The sequence below is a fragment of the Pinus tabuliformis genome, chromosome 3_1, assembly GCF_031772625.1.
Source record: "Pinus tabuliformis cultivar Carrire ecotype Pingquan chromosome 3_1, CPIR1, whole genome shotgun sequence".
Taxonomy (NCBI): Eukaryota; Viridiplantae; Streptophyta; class Pinopsida; order Pinales; family Pinaceae; genus Pinus; species Pinus tabuliformis.
In genome coordinates, this window is record NC_142301.1 from 923516815 (window position 1) to 923535123 (window position 18309).

Genomic DNA, 18309 nt, shown 5'->3' on the forward strand with positions numbered 1-18309 from the left:
TTGCCTAAGCATAGAGCTAGGAGTCTCAACTAGCTCTTGGCCCTCCTGATCAGCCCACTTGGCTCTCCTCCTCCTTGTACTGGAGTTATTGACTGAGTGGTTGACTCCACTCATCCTGGTCTCTTCTCCTAACCCTGTTCTGACTCATGGTCATCCTGTTGTGTGGCCCTCTTACCACCTGGCTGGAACTCAATCTATGATACAAGATGAGGCTCTTACTTGAGAGTGAGTAGCTTCTCCTCAGGTACTCTAACTTGCTCTTGCTCAAAGGACTCCCTCAGAGGTTGCCCTCCTCAAACTTCACGTCTCTACTTTGCGCACTTCCTGCCTTACTGCTCAAGGTTGCACCTGTCTCAACCTGCAATAGGTACAGATACTTCATCCTCACACCTATCTGCTTCATACATCCAGAAGCTAAGAACTTGAGGTAAGCCTTACCTCTGCTGAAGATGACATCATTGATGATTTTCTTAGTGCAATAGAAACTAGCATAGTATTTCTGAAAAACTAATAATCACTTTTGATGTAGATCTTCTCTTACTTTTATTCCAGTATATCATTCAGTAATTATACTTCAAGAATTCAACGATAAAGAACAGTAGAACAGTAAAGATCACAAGCTTTACCCTAGGAAAACCCACCAGGGGAAAAACCCAGCACCCTTTTCAATAGAGAAACCATTTTGTTCAACAAGAGACACACCTAGACATATGGTCAAACTTCGCCTTCCCCTCCAAGTCAAGCTCCCAATCTGATCCAGAAGTTCACTCTACCTGATCTGACCCAGAAATTTCGGCCCTCCTGCAGCTGTCAGTTGCCCCAAAATTTCAGCCCCTACAGTGGCCCAGAACTTCGCCCCCCTGCAACAGAATGGCCAAGAAAATTGTGAACCAGAAAGAGCAGAGTCTATCCACACATGTGAATTGTAAGAGAGAGAAAGAGAGCCTAATTCGTCTTCTTCTCCATCCTATTCGTCCTTCTTGACCTTCGCTTGCTTGCCCAACAAATGTCATGTGTGAGAGATGTGAATTGCCCTTGTGGAGGAGGTCGAGCTGCCTTTATATAGTGATTTGTCTTGGCCGAATGGGTGTGTCTTTTGCCTGGGCCAACTTGACTTGGAGGAAGGCCGACTTGACAACTTTTGGAGCCAAAAATTACAATTCAAAAATTCAAATTTCCTTCTTTTAAAAGTCGCAATGGAACTTTGACTCAGATTAAATTTTCCTTTTGACTCTAGCATTTAAATATGCTTTACAATAATAAATACAAGTACATCAAGTGACCAAATATACATTATGAAGACTGACCATAGTTACTAATTCAACATCTTTCTTAACTAGGAAGGTATTTATAATCATTGTCATAAGTGTTCTCAAGTTGACAAAATTCTCTAAAGAAAAGGTTATGTCAGATTATCATCATCATCTGCTAATGGCCATATCTAGAGTGGTACCAAACCCATGGAAATGTCACATATCACGACTCACTCCTCCAGAGTGATCAATCCCCATGACCTCTCCCTGGGCCAAAATACTGAGACCTCAACTAGCTAGCACTCACTCACCCTTCCTAGTGAGCACTCTGGGCCAAGACCTCACTCAACCCCTCCTGATTGGTGATCGGGTCTAGATGTTGAAAGATCTCACTACACCCTTCTAGTGTGTGATCGGGTCCAGGACCTCACGCAACCCCTCCTAGTTGGTGATTGGGTCTAGAAGTTGAAAGGACGTCGTTACGCCCTTCCTAGTGTGTGATCGGGTCCACTAACCTCACTACACCCTTCCCTAGTGTGTGATCAGGTCTCCTTCGAGAGGCACTCACTCAACTATACCCGTTGAGCACTCTGGACCTCTTTCAATGATCATCCTCTATGGTGATCCCATGACCTTCATGAAGGCAAAACCTTGGTCAAGACAACATAATTCTCCACCTTCAAGTTTTCAAAAGAGGCATATTTGTTGCTTAGATTCATCCCCAATTCCCTTGGCTTGAGCTAAATGAGAGGTTCAAACTTGCCAATCCTAATAGGCATTTTTATCAAAGCATATTAAGGAATTCATTCTAGATTCCCTCTTATAAAGTTTGGCTTGCAATCCAGAGTAATCTGGTGGAAGTACTGGAATTGGAACGAGGCCAATGCCTTCAATTATAAAGCCAACTAGTAGATAAAGGTGGCTCTACTATAAAATTGTTTTGTAAGAGGCCACTGGCTGGCCATGTAAGGTTTTGATTTACTCATACACTTTCCTTTAACAAAATATGGAAACTATTTTGTGAACTTAAACAAAACTCATAACATCAAAATTTCATTGATTCGCTGTTGAGTACTTACCTAGCTTACTATGGTTGAAGATGCCTCAGAATTTGCTCCTGTTCCCATTCCCGCTCCTGTTACCAAAAGAGCAAAACCACCCAGCCAAATTGGGTACAACCTAAGTACTCAGTCCCAAAGTGTGGCTCAATTGACGCAATCTGGTCCCCCATGCCCAAAAACTTAAGAACAATTGAACTCTTCCTCTCAATTAGTAAGATTCTCAGAAATTCCCCTTCCTCAAGATTTTCTTCCTCCTTTTATTTCTCTGCCCACCGCCTTCTTCCCATGTCTGTGTCATTATTTTTGTTACGTGTAACTTTTTATAAAAATCAAATCTCATTTGATTTTATGGATTTTATTTTGAATACGTGGGATTTGATTTAATTAAAGTTTATTATTATTTTAATAAATTAATTTGATTTATTTAGTTTATAATTTTAATTAATTTATATTATTATTTTATTAGTTTTAATTTTAAATATAGTTTGTAAATTAAAATTAAGAATTTTTTTTAGTTTAAGGATTTATCATATATATATATAAGGTGGTATATGTATTACCTACCTAATTTGATATATATGATATTCTGGTGAGGTCCATGCATACGTAGTTATCGTATGGAGGTCTCGTATGTATACTAATATTCATATTTTATTTATAGTTGTAAGTGGGTCATTACAGACCACCCTGGCATCCCCCAACCTAAATGCCCCTTCTATGGAAACCATGCTGAAAACCATAAACATTTGTTCTGGTTTTGTATCTATACTACATTTCTCCGGAATTTGAGTCACTAAATTTAGTGGCTAGTTCCACCCTGCCACCATCTAATGGACATCTTTTTACGGGACAACTCACCATGGATATGAATTTCAAGCAGCTTGCAGATCACCGGAATCGAAGTTTATCTCATCTTAATGAAAAGAAATATGATTCATGAACAACCCTCACTTCTTTCCAACTATTCTAGAAGCCTAGGATTCTGGAATTTCTTCACCCTCTTGCTTCAAAAAAACTTATCTGTTCTCCTCTTTTCCTACCCACACACACACATTATAGATGCTCCCATTCCAATTACTAGATTAGTTGAAGCGCTTAACCGAATGACTCAGGTAATAAATAACAGTAAACTTATTCTTAGGAGAGAGTCAATTAGTTATTTGATTCAACTACCTAGTAGTTGGAACTTGGAATAGAATCATCTATAGTTTCATATAAACTTATATGACATGGGATAATTGAAACGTGTTTATGGCATGTTAAGTCTGTCATGTACTCTATGATTCATGCATTCCAGTACAGAACACAATATAATGACTCAGTAAATTTATGGAAAATCAGCATACCAAAGACAAATGTAAACCAGCTAACCTGAACTCCAGTCAGCATTTGCTCTTGACCAATGTTAGGACTGGATAGTTGTTGACACTCCATCATACCATCCTGGATTTCAGCAGTCTCTCCTTTAGTAGTGTGTTTTTCCATTGACAAGTTTGTTTTATCTGCAAGAGTTGTAGGTTCCTCTAGCATATTATTTGTTGAATTTGAAAGTAGGGAATTTTCCTCATCATTGGCCAGATCAACAGGTAATTCTGTCATATGGGTGGTAGAGTGTGAATCTGATGTTGAATAGACAAGCTGGGAAGTACCCAAAGGACTATGTGTGTCATATCCTTCAGAATATCCTGAGCAATTTGGGTTCTCTGCTAAAGGGCTATCACAAGCTGCCATTTTCCTGGTAACAGATATTGATGCATTCTCAAGGACAGTTGGAAATGCAACTTCCAGCTCTTCTAATGGTTCTGGCAAATTCTGTTTCTCAAAAGAGTCAGGACCCAAATCATAAGAAGATTGTAGTTCTGTCAGAGACACATCTTCACTTGAAATAACTGCCGATGACCTATTGTCATTGATTGCATTAAACTCTTGCTCCCAAACATTGGAGGCTTCATGCTTGCTTTCATTCTCCACATGACCGATGTAGGATTCCATCACAGGTTCATTACCAACAATCACTGTTGATGACTTACTGCCACAAAGCTCCTTAAACTCTTGGTCCTGAATTTTGGAGGCTTCAAACTTGCATACATTCTCAACTTGAGATCTGTAGGACTCCATCACACTTACATTACCAACAATTCCAGTTTCCTGGATGTGGGAGACAATTGCCAAGTCATTAGTGTTTTCATTATTTGGATTCTCATGCCACATAAAGCTCTTAGATTCACTATTATCTTTCTTCTCCAAGGATTGTCCCTTTTTCACTTCCTCCAAATGCTCCATGCCCACCAACAAAGGTGTAGCAATTGTCCTTGGTGGACTATCCGCCACCTGAATCTCTTGCTTTGCTAGAGTCTGGTCATTATGACCTAAAGATTCCACCAAACCATTATCAACGAAACCCTCCTGTTCTTCCTTATCTGGTAAAATATCCTGATATTTTTCCTCAATTGGTTCTAAGCTGTGATGACTTTCTTCAACTTGACTGCTTGAACTAGAAATCAATTCACATGGAATAGACAAGGGTTGTACAGAATGTTTTACTGCTGGTCTCTCTGGCTCCATGACATTGTCCACTTGAGATCTGTAGGACTCCATCACACTTCCATTACCAACAATTCCAGTTTCCTGGATGTGGGAGACAATTGCCAAGTCAATAGTGTTTTCATTATTTGGATTCTCATGCCACATAAAGCTCTTAGATTCGCTATTATCTTTCTTCTCCAAGGATTGTCCCTTTTTCATTTCCTCCAAATGCTCCATGCCCGCCAACATAGGTGTAGCAATTGTCCTTGGTGGACTATCCGCCACCTGAATCTCTTGCTTTGCTAGAGTCTGGTCATTATGACCAAAAGATTCCACCAAACCATTATCAACGAAACCCTCCTGTTCTTCCTTATCTGGTAAAATATCCTGATATTTTTCCTCAATTGGTTCTAAGCTGTGATTACTTTCTTCAACTTGACTGGTTGAACTAGAAATCAATTCACATGGAATAGACAAGGGTTGTACAGAATGTTTTACTGCTGGTCTCTCTGGCTCCATGACATCTAAATCTGGACCCAAACTTTCAAATGATTTATCTTCTTGTTTAAGTTCCCGCATAATTTCTCTTACAGTATAATAAGAACCGCCAACTTCTTTGTGTGTTAAAGTAATAGAAGGAAAATCTCCTTTATTTGAAGTTTTGTACCTACAGAGAAGCAATGTGTCATTCCAAAATGACCAAGTCATAAAACTACAGAACTAGGAAAACTATGTCATACAAACTGGATAAATTTGGTGGTTCGTATCTAATGTGAAAAGTATGTTGAAAGAGAAAAACTGACAATATTGAATATTTGCTAAACAGTGACAATATCAACATCTCCCAAAGTCATGCAAATCACCTTTCTCAAAATGGTTAAACACACCAGAAAATAATAAAACGTTGATAGACAAAAGTAAAACTTGTATACAGATTACTGAATGATAACAGTAATATGTGTCTGTGTTCCAATCAAACATGACAATGGGGCAGAGGCAGGGGCAAGGGAAAGAGTCAGAGATGAGAACGAGTATTAAAGTGACTAAAGATGCACCTCGACTGGGATTATAAACTGATGAACATTCCAACTTGTAGGGGACACAAAAAACAGGCATGCTTTTGCAGTTACAGTAATGCCTAATCTAGCTAATAGTTACAGTAATTAATCCTTGCTAGTGCAGTGATTTGAGTAGAACATAGCTGATTATTAGCAATGTGTGGAGCCTTGTACAAGCTGTATACTATATGTTTTACAAACAGTGGTGCAGGTCATGGAATAAGCCTATGATGATAATGCCCATCATACTGAACAGAAAATGGATATAACAGGACAGCTTGCCAGCATAGCGGGTATCTCAAGGGGCTGAAGATTGGAACAACTGTCAAGTTTTAAGTTTTAACCATACCCCTAATCTGTCTCTTTAGATATGGTCAAGTACTGCACTCATCATCATGTTACTTTCCTGCAATGTCCCTTTTTATGCAAATTGTTTTCTTTGATACACCATGAAAAAATAAAAAGGCTGATAAACAAACATAAAACTTTTATACAAATTGTTAAATAATAATGGCAACATATGTACATGTCCCAATCAAGCATGAGATTGGGAAAGGGGCAAGGGAGAGTCAAATTGAGTACAAGAGTAATAGAATAACCAAAAATGCACTTCCATTAGAATTATTAACTGATGAGTTATTTTAACGGTTATCCTAACTTGTCGGGGACACAGAACAAATATGCCTTTGCAGTTATGGTAATGTCTTAGCCAGTTAATACTTACAGAGTGCAGTGATTGATCCTCCACAGTGTAATGATTTGAACAGAACTTAACTGATTATTAGAAAAGTTTGGAGATTCATAAAGGTTGTATATTATATTTTTTACAGACAATGGTGCAGGTCACAGAATATGCATAAGATGATAATGACTAACACACTGAACAGAAGAAGGACACAATGGACATCTTAAAGGCATATTGGGCTTCTATAGGGGCTGAATATTGGATCAACTGTTAACCATATTCCTAATCTGTCTTTTTCAATAAGGTCAAGTACTGCACTGATCATCATGTTACTTTCCTGCAATGTCTTTTATGAAAAATATTTTATTTATTTCTGTGTTAATGGGTCCAGCTTCCATCAAAAAAAAAACACATATATAAGAATAAACCTGTTAGAAATACTGAGAGAGGACGGGGGATGACTCAGTATTTCATGCAAGATCAAATTTTACTTAGTTTATGCTTTCATTTTCAAAGTTATCTAAACCATTATTTTATTAGCAGCACATTATGTAGTAGATCTAGGCTTGGAACCATTATTTTATTAGCAGCACATTATGTAGTAGATCTAGGCTTGGAACCATTATTTTATTAGCAGCACATTATGTGGTAGAACTTCTGACGTCTTCTTCAACACTTGTAGGACTTGTTCAAGCCTTGTCAAGTCTCCATAACACCTCGACAACTTCTGTACGCATCAGTAAACCTTCCTCAATTAGTGACCTGTGTCAACTCAGTTTTCTGAGTAGAATTTCACTTTCAAGCATCTGCAAACTTTGTCCATCCTCTTGCAACTACTCCAGACCTCGTGCAACCTTTTGCAACTCCTGCAACTCATCTCCAATCATTAGGAGTCATCATCCAACCATGACCTGACTAGGCACATCAATTCTCCAACAGTGTCATAGTGTGACAAGATCATGATCTAGATTGACATCAAGGCCAACACACCAGCCATAATGCCAAAAATCTCTCCCTTTGGACTTGATGTCAACCTCCTCCAAAACACCAAGTCCTTCTCTCCACCTTTGACATTAAGGGCAAAGGGCAATAACAGGCTGAGAGAAGTACTCCCCCTAAAGTGCTCAACACTATGTTGACCAATCCTCTGATGTTTCTCCTGCAAGTAAAACAAATAACTTGGCTACGCAATATGCTTCTTACTCAGACCACGCTCCCCCTATGCATAAGCTGGGGCTACCAACACTTTTGCCTCTGCAATAGACCTCCTAATGATATGCAATAAAAGTACAAGGTTTCTGAAGCGAACAAAGTTCCTTCTATAAATTAATTACTCCAAAAGACTTGAAATATCCAGATATCCATGAGGATACAAATATTATATTATATGTATGAATAAGAATAAGAATGATATTGAGAACGAGAGACTTGCTTATATATCAAGCAAGTGTCTCTTCATGAAGAGTCATGTCCTATTAGACATGCCTCTTCAGCCTAATTACTAGCTTAACCAATTATTATTTATGATTATTATCATGTACATTATTTTACATTATTTATATATATTTTATTCATTACATTGCCTCCTCCTTCAAAAAGCTTTGTCCTCAAAGCTTGTCGATGAAAAAGGCTTGATCTCTTTTTCTGCTTCGAAAGTCTTTCTGTCTCAGAACAGTCATCTTCATCAATACAAGCTGATATGATCTTCTAAGTGACAAACAAAATTGTCACACTGAGAAGGGATCAGACCATCCAAGATTAATCTTCGGTATAGTATTCTGATCACTGGAATTTTGTAACGACGTGTCAGCATAAGACTGGATTGATTTTACGTCATTGTTCTTTGGAACATCAATTTGTCGTTTAGGTTCTGAATGGTCCCGATATGTAGCGTGGTTGATTTGTCTTTTCTCATGATTCAGATGCCGATAGGGAACCTTTTTGGTTTGATTTCTCCTTACTGGGCATGCGGCAATTTTTATATTTTCTTCTGGCGAAGATGTTGTTGAGTTGGTTATGGAACATTCTCTTGGGAAGTTCATTGTTTGAACTGCAACATCCAAACGAGTCTTTTCTTCAACTTGCTTGTCTTCTTCCTAAGTTGTGACGTTCACTGAATCGGTATTTGTTGTTTTGTCATCAACTTGAATTCCTACATTTGATGCTTCTTTCTCGATAAGTTGTTGTACCTTGTTTTCTAATGATTTCTTATCCTTCTTAAGTTTCTTAATTTGCGACAGTAATTTTTCGCTATGGTTTTTAAATCGAGAAACTTCTTCATTTTTGTCAACATTGATTTTGTCCATTTCTTTTTTGCATATTTTGTAATACCTTTTTACCTTCTTGAGACATTACTTTTGAAATATTTGAGATATCTTCTGGTGTTACTGAATTTGGTTTTAGTGTAAAATCTTGGAGCGTTATTTTCTTCTTCTTGTAAGAAAATGTTAAAAACTTTTTCTTCGTATTTAAGATGACAAATCCTAGAGTTTCCATCCAAGGTGATCCCAAAACAATGTCACTATCGTCAAGAAATAAGGTTTTCACGGTGAATTGCGAGGTAAAAGTGTAATCTCCAATACTTAGGTGTAGATTGCTTATGTCATATTGTTTGTCATATTCGCCAAAAATATTCGTTTCAACTATATTTGATTCAGGAATCACCAATTGGTTAGCACATTTAGGACTAACATAATTACTTTTTTCAGCAGGACTGATAGAGATTATGATATCTCTTCCTGCGAGTGATCCTTTGATTTTAAATAGTGTATCAACACATTTACTAAAGGTTTTAGAAAATCTTCCCTCTTTCATTTCTGAACTACACTCAATTTCTTTATCGTCAACGATTGACTCCATTTTTACTTTGTTAAGATGAACTTGGGATTTTTTTTTTTAAGTAATTCCTTTTATAAAACTTCAAAACTTTGTTACTTCTTTGAATCTCGGAATTCACCTTTATATATATATATATATATATATATATATTTTGTTTTTTTTTCTTCTTCCCTTTTTTTTATATAATTTTTTTTTTAAATTAATTAATTAAAATATATTATTTTAATTAATTAATGTTACTGATATATATATAATTTTAAATATATATAATCTAATAAAATATATGTATATTTTACAAATTATATATAGTTTTAATTACATATAATTTAGTTAAATATATGTATATTTTATATGCTATACGTATATTAGGATTTATGGACGGTCACGTTTGTTTGAACAGTCACGTTATTTTTTATTTTTTTTAAATGTCGACCCTTTTTTTTCCACAGAGACCATCGCAGAGAAAAAAAACGACGCAGCTTCCGCTTAGACAATTCAGCGTGCTTACCTCCGACCTATAGCGTGGTTAACAGCGTGAGGGACGCTGCCAGTGGGAGTTGAGGGCAAGGGCCGGACGCAGGGATGGACGAGGTGGTTGTGTCGGTTCGACGTTGTGGAGGCTCAACGGCTGTTTGGGAAAAGGCATATAAATTCTTCTCTCTAATGGACTTGTTGTGTCTTCTAGCTACCGTCACGTCTTTTCCTTATCATCGATGGTGCAATTGAATTGAATTGAATTGATGTATGATTGTGGAAGGCAACAATGCATAGTTTGACCAACTCTCGGCTATCACGACAGAATCTTTTCCTTGAATAAACTGCCAGATATTTTTTGTTAATTTTGTTGTGGCAACATGGTCATACGCAGGATTGTACAGCTGTGCGGACGTATCAGGAGGTTGTACAGCTGTGTGGATGTAATAGGAGGTTATACAAATGACGTTTGCGAATACTGATTCAGTAATTAACCCAAATATGTATGACAAATCCAGACTTCTATTGCAGAATTCTTGTAGGGCGACAGCAGCAATTTGTGCAGCAACAAGCTTTATGGTTTGCCTCTTGTGCACTATTTTTAATTACTATTTTTTTTCCTTATTTGCAATGGAATATATTTTTTCTTTTGATTTTATTGTAGCTAAATAATTTTCATTAAAAATTTTGAATTTTTAATGGCCACAGGCCTGATAGGCTGATTGTGGTCAAAGACCTCTCAATCGAAAAAATCCAAAATTAATGTGGCCAATGGCCAAGATCAGAAAAATGGAGAATATCCAGAAAGGTAGCGAAACGCTTTAACGGCAACGATGTTGACGAATTTGATGGTCAAAGACCTGGATCGGAGAGCGTGGCTCTGTGCCGCGGTGAAGATGCCAGAGGATCAACTGCTCTGATACCAAATGAAGCGAACAAAGTTCCTTCTATAAAGTAATTACTCCAAAAGACTTGAAATATCCAGATATCCATGAGGATACAAATATTATATTACATGTATGAATAAGAATAAGAATGATATTGAGAACGAGAGACTTGCTTATATATCAAGCGTCTCTTCATGAAGAGTCATGTCCTATTAGACATGCCTCTTCAGCCTAATTACTAGCTTAACTAATTATTATTTATGATTATTATCATTTACATTATTTATATATATTTTATTCGTTACAGTTTCATGGAGCATATATAGGGCTGTAATAAACACATATGATTGATATATACCTCTCTTAAAGCATGGCGATAACAAACCAATGACTTTATGAACCCAAGTTTACATCAATCATCCAAAGCAACGGGGCTATATCAATGATATACATGAGAAGACATGACTTTGTTTACGGTACAAGCTAGTCAACATAGGTCTCTTCATGACCAAAGCACCAAAAGATGAGACAATGATGATACATGGCTATTCAAATGTACACATATGTGCTTTCCTCTATGCACGATCAATACAATGAGATATGACAAATACATGGTGTCCATGAACAATGATATGTGCTCTATGCAGCAACAACAATAGGAGTACAATACATGACACATGATATCACATGGTTACTCTCCATAAACAAAAATCTTAGCAGCAACATATAAATGCAAATCTCAAAGAAGACCTTTTGCGGCATCCTCAAAATCCATTAAGTGTAGCAGCAAAATAAGACTGATCAGCAGCCAACCAATACCAACAATGAATGCTCTGCAGCAAAATCATGGTAAGAAAACAGCTACCACCATACTCTGCACAAAAAGCATGACATAGAGACAGCAGCATATATATTCTCCTCATCAATTAAAGTGTCAAACAACAAACAAAGCATCAAAGAGACAATGTAAGAAGATTGATCTATACAACAGCAGCGACACTATGGAATGAGGCACCATCAGCAACTCATAAACTCATCCTAGGTCAACACGCTTTCATACACAATCCAAACAGCATATATGCAACAGCTACAGAGTTCTAAAAGAAAGTTTCTCCAAGCAATGCCTTTTCCCTTTTTCTACTAGTAAAGGACCATAATGCCAACAATGAACTATCGGAAGCATATGATATGCTCCCCCTGAACCTATGCAAACCCTTCATCACCAATCCCGATCACAATAGCCTTTCTAGATGCAACATTAGTAGCATAAATCATCATCAAAAGAATAATCTAGCAACACATGGAGTCATCATTAAAGTTGAACCAGCAAACATGTAAACCTTCTTTTCATGCATTGCTACCCCTGAGCACATGCATAAGTTGGTCCTGCGGACCTGATAATCATCAAGTTCCAATGCTGCTACCATCTGCTTCCCATGAGGCTATGCACCTCACATTCACTTCTGCAGTCCTTTTAGAAATATGCATCAGGTACAATAGACTGCAGTGGGGACTGTCTTCCCCTATGTCTATGGTTGTTGCTCCTCCTTCCCATGAATCTTAATTACCTACTTCTTTGGGTTGGATGGCTCGAAACTTGAAAATTATGGTCTTCCTGCAATCTTTGGCCATGTATCCGAGATTGTGACACACATAACACCTCATGTAATAAGAAGTTTGTTTGATACTAGTGCCAAGTCTCAACCTTGGGTAGTTTTTGCCTCTACTCCACCTGCTAGATCTGCAATCAGTGGCTTTATGGCCAAACAAGTTACAGATAAAACAATAACCATTAAACCAACTTTTATACCTGAGGACTAGTCCTATCTCTGATCTCGGTTGCTTTCTTTCTGGTGGGTGACTTGATTCATTTTGCTTTTGATGAGTCTTATTAAGGTCCTTGTCATCACCTTGTGGATTTTTGCCTATTGGACTTGGATCTAAAACCTTGTGATTATGAGCAGCATTGTATCCAAGACCTGTCTTAATTAAAGGAGAGTGTTGAACGTTATTAATCTTCTCTAATGATTCATATGCCTTTACCCATTTGAGATTTCAATCTGTTTTCTCAAAATCTTTCCTTAGGCCCACAATTTATGATTCTAACTTCTCACAATGCCTCTCTTTCTCTTGAAGTTGTTTCATCAAGACTTCCTCTCTTCTTTTAGCTTCTTCTAGGTGAGTCTTTAGCAGGGTTATTTCTTCAACACTACTACTCTCTTTAATTTCCATATCTTTGTTTATATTTCTAAGTCTATCAATTTCTTTCAATGCATTCATTAAATCATTTGTTTCACAATTATCTAATTCACTAGCCAATTGATCTTCAAAAGCCATAAGAATTTTGTAATTGGAGTTAGAGTTTGAATATTCAGCTACCACATCATCCAACATATCTTCATTGTCTTCATTAGAATAAAAACTTTTATTCGTAGAGAAATTTCTTTTGACATTTTTCTTAGAGACATTATTTCCCTTCTCTTTCCTATCAATATTTTCTTTGTATGGACATTTAGCAGCATAGTGTCCAACCCTTCCACAAGAAAAACATTTAAATGGAAGCTTACCTTTGAATTTACCAGTTCTCGTTTGCATCTTCCTGACAAAGTTTGCCTCTCCTTCATCTGAAATGTAGCTAGTGTCTTCTGGCTCTTGCTTTTGTTTGCCTTTGTATGTAGTTTTGAAAGCAACTTCTCTAATTTTTTATGTATCCTCTTTTGTCCTCATTTCGCAAGCTGTCAAAATCCCATGGAGTCTTTCTAGAGATAGTTGACTCAAATCCTGCATTTCCTCAATAGCTGAAACTTTGGCATTGAACTTAGGAGTTAGCGATCTCAATATCTTCTCAACAATCGTAGAGTCCCCAATCTTATCACCAAGACCCTTCATAATTAAATTAAACAAAGTCTTTCGGTAGAAATCACATGAGAGAATTTTTTGGCCGACGCGTTTCGAACCAACAAGTGTGGTTCATCATCAGGACCAGATGAAGAGGCAGACCATGGCAAAGGCTTAAATAGAGAGCAATGTAGAGACATAATTTCAAGTAACGACTATATTTGAACAATTTTGTTTAAATTATAATATTAATTTATTAATATATTAAAAACAAATATTATTAAGTAACGGCTATATTAAACGGCTAGTTTTTGAAAAATATTTAAATAATGATATTATTTTATTAATTTATTAAAAATATTAATAGGTAACGGCTATATTAAACGGCTAGTTTTTGAAAAATAATATTTAAATTAATTTATTAAAACCAAATATTACTAGTTCTTGAAAAATAATATTTAAATAATGATATTAGTTTATTAATTTATTAAAATATTAATATATAACAACTATATTAAACAGCTAGTTTTTGAAAAAATGTAGTGCACATTGGTGTCTACTCTACCCATTATTAAAGAAAACACTTAGGAGATGTACTAAGGCTTTCCTCAGAGCTGAAAAAGGTCCTAGTACTAAGAAAGATACCAAGGATCGATTTTCTGGTGTTCATCTTCCTTTTATCCAAGGGACCACTGACAAGATTGCAAGGATCCTAAGGAAGCAGAAGGTGGCTTCAACCCAGTGTTTTACAACCAGGCCGAGTCAACTCGGAAACGGCCGGGTCATACCGAGCCATTAAAAAAATTTGCGACCAGGCCAGCAAACCGGCTCGGTTGACCGAGTCAACTATGACTCGGCCTAGTCATCCAATGACCAGGCCGAGTCATAGTTGACTCGGTCAACCAGGCCGAGTCAATGAAAACCGGCTGGGCAGCGTAAATCATGAATAATATTATACTTTTGACCATTGAGACAAAACCTTGAAATTCTTTTTACACCAACTTATATAGGAAGTCATGCCCTTTCCAATGAGTATTCATTTACCTCCTAACTGTGTGTCATTGCAGAGATTTTACTTTTTGAAATATGTGTATGTTAAAAATTGAAAAAGGCTGCCAGCCAAGTTGAATAGGCTCACTAAGGCATGTTGGATCCTCCAAATAGACATGTCTCTTCATAGACTCAAACAAGTATATATACCCAACTGAACTTGTCCATTTTAGCTTTGAAATTTTCAGTCAAGAGAGTACAGAAAAAATTGGTTAAGAAGAGGTGAATTGCAGAAAAGAGCAAAGAGTTAAAAAAGGATGAATTTTGGTGAAGATTCTGTGATTGGGATTTGATCGATATACTGTGCAAACCTGAGACTTGTGTCACAAGCATAATTTGGAAACGTAGGACAGAACCTGAGTACTGTTTGGGCCCACAAATCTCACACTTTTTCAGAACTATGGTGTCTTCTGCTTGTAAAACGAATTAGTGGATCTGTGAAAGAATTTAAACCTGTTGTAGCTTGGATTTGTAGTGGGATTTTTTGGACTTGTGGAAGCATTTAAAATCAGATCCGTGGTGACAAAGTTTTGCACTGTGGAGGACATTTTCTTTGAACCATTGAAGCTCAGATCTGTTGAAAATAGTTTGGTCCAATATAGAACATCAGCAGATCTGTGGAGCATCTCTTCTTGACATGGACAGTCTTTTGAAACAGTTTTAAGCAGCCCTTTGAGACAATTTGAGCAGACCTAGGAGGCATTTTGCAGCACTCCCTTGATGTCTTTAGAGCAGCCCTTGAAAAGATTCTGAAGCAGCATTTTGTAGACATGCAAGCACCTTGGAGCAGATTTTGAAGGGCTCTGAAGATAACATCTAAAGCAGTATTGAAGTGCCTTGGAAAGTTGGAAGCCATTACTGGGATAGCCCTTAGAAGATCTCTTGAGCAGACTTGAAAGCTTGTTGGTGCAGATCTTGAAGACTTCTTAAGCAGGACTTCAAGTGATTCTAATGCAAGTTCTTGGGGATGATCTGAAGCCTACCTTGAGTACTTATAGAGGCATCTAGGGGACAGAGCTATTAGCAGAATTTGGAAGAGTCTTTGAGGAATTTTTGAAGGTGTTTAGATCAGACTAAGAGTCGGTTTAATCCTTGTATGACAGTTGACTATGTTTAATCCTTGGTTATTTGTATTTTGTTTTGAGTCTTTGATCATGTATGACAGTTGACTATGTATTGCCATTGGGTACCATTTTGATATAATGGATTGGTTCATGAGCCTACTTTGATCATATGTTGTCTTCCATCTATATTATAATGCTGTGTGTTTGGAAACATGAATGAAAATCTTTAAAATTATGTTTAAAATATTTAAAATTATGTTTTTTTATAAAAAAAATAAATATTTAATGTATTTTTTACAACGACCGAGTCATTGAAATCAAGCCGGCCGAGTCATTACCGAGTCGGAGTCGGAGTCGGAGTCGATCCTCGGCCGAGTCGGAGTCGAAGTCGGAGTTGTAAAATATTGCTTCAACCTTTCGGCCTTTAAATACCATACGGAGCTCCCTTAGATCTGTAAAAGACCCAGTGGACCCCAAGAATATGAAGGGTGTTTACGTTATCCCATGCTCTTGTGGGACTCCCTACATTGGTGAAACTGGTCGCTCAATTAATCAAAAGATTCGTGAGCATGCCGCTGACATCAAGCATGGCAGGACCCGCTCCTTTGCTTTGGCGGAGCATGTAGATAAATCTAAGCATCCCATCTGCATTGAGGAGGCCCAAGTCGTTGCTAAGGTTAGGCATTTTCATCATCAAAAATTGAGGGAGGCCCTAGAAATTGAAAAAAGACCCAATAATTTGAACAGAGATGATGGTTGGAATATTAGTAAAAGTTGAGTCCCTGTCTTGTCCTCCTAGTTTTTTTTTTTTTTTTTTAATCTATGTAGGTATTAGCATCCTTCTTATAGTATTTGTTGTTGATTTATTCTTCATTAGAGTTTACTTTCTTGATCCTTCGTGTTTTTATTATTTTATCACCCTATTCGTTCTTAACTCCTTTTAGTATTTTTGTTATTTGTTTAATGGGCCTGAGCCCCATATTTTATTGTTGACCCCGTTTTATTTATTGATTATTTTTCTTTGGATATATATATATATATATATATTTCTGTTTTTATTTATTTATTTATTTTTATTTATTTTTTTCTATTTTTTTTATTTATATATATATTTATTTTGACTTGTGTATATTTTTGTTTTATTTTATTTATTTTTCCATTAATTATTTTTAATTTATTTTATTTTATTTCCATTAGTTATTTTATTTATCAAATGATCTTGTCTCGATTAGGGCCTTTACTCGTTTTTATAATTTTTGACTCCCCTCCTTAAAGTTTGACTTTGATTATTTATTTATTTATTTTAAAAACTAGTTGTTTAATATAGCAGTTACTTATTAATATTTTTTTATTATTTTTCAAAAACTAATAATATTTGGTTTTAATAAATTAATTTAAATATTATTTTTCAAAAACTAGTTGTTTAATATAGCCGTTACATATTAATATTTTAATAAATTAATAAACTAATATAATTATTTAAATATTATTTTTCAAGAACTAGTAATATTTTGTTTTAATAAATTAATTTAAATATTATTTTTCAAAAACTAGCCGTTTGATATAGTCGTTACCTATTAATATTTTTAATAAATTAATGAAATAATATCATTATTTAAATATTTTTTCGAAAACTAGTTGTTTAATATAGCCGTTACATATTAATATTTTAACAAATTAATAAACTAATATCATTATTTAAATATTATTTTTCAAGAACTAGTAATATTTGGTTTTAATAAATTAATTTAAATATTTTTTCGAAAACTAGTCGTTTAATATAGCCGTTACTTAGTAATATTTGTTTTTAATATATTAATAAATTAATATTATAATTTAAACAAAATTGTTCAAATATAGCCATTACTTGAAATTATGTCTCTACATTGCTCTCTATTTAAGCCTTTGCCATGGTTTGCCTCTTCATCTGGGCCTGATGATGAACCACACTTGTTGGTTCGAAATGCGTCAGCCAAAAAATCAGTGTTGATAATATCGCCGATATTTCGGCGATATTCGTAAATATCGCGCGATTTTCATGAAAACGAAATTTCGGCTGGCAAAAATCGCGATATTTTCTCATTTCGAAAATCTCGCGAGAAATCCGAGATTTCGGCGATATTTTTATAAAAATCGCGCGACGATGGTGAATATCGCCGGCAGAGTTTATAAATTAGGTTTTTGTTTACCGTAAGGGCGTCATTTGATTTTCGTGAGCTGGAGAGTCGAGACGCTGCGAGTGCGAACAGTGCGGAGGGTTTGAAGTTGAACTTTGGCTGCGAAGGAGGGTTTACAGCGGCCAGCCTACAGGTATGCACGTCATTCTATATGCATGTGCCATGGAGAGTCGAGACTATATACGCAGTACGCACAGTCTATAACTTATTACAGTGATCGCATGGTTTGTCTTCTACAGTCATCGCAGATTCGCATCTATATTTTGTGGCTTGTATTATATGTGCTGTATTCATATATGTTATATGCAAAGTCTTCTAAAAATCTGCACGTGATATCCTAATCCTGGTGACTTAGCTTTTCCAGCCTTTGCCGTTATGCTTTTCCACAAAGCTATGTT

At 36.2% G+C, this 18309-nt stretch overlaps 1 protein-coding gene across 3 annotated transcripts in view; it reads right to left on the reverse strand.

Moving 5' to 3' along the window:
• LOC149190762 (uncharacterized) overlaps positions 1-18309 on the reverse strand; it is a 184647-nt gene that overhangs the window by 98721 nt on the left and 67617 nt on the right. For 2 of the 3 annotated variants that reach the window (XM_089412262.1, XM_089412264.1), the window contains exon 3: positions 3686-5507. In XM_089412262.1, the coding sequence (XP_089268388.1) occupies positions 3686-5507 (1822 nt within the window). The remainder of the gene's footprint in view (positions 1-3685; positions 5508-18309) is intronic. The other variant, XM_089412263.1, reaches the window with a different exon arrangement.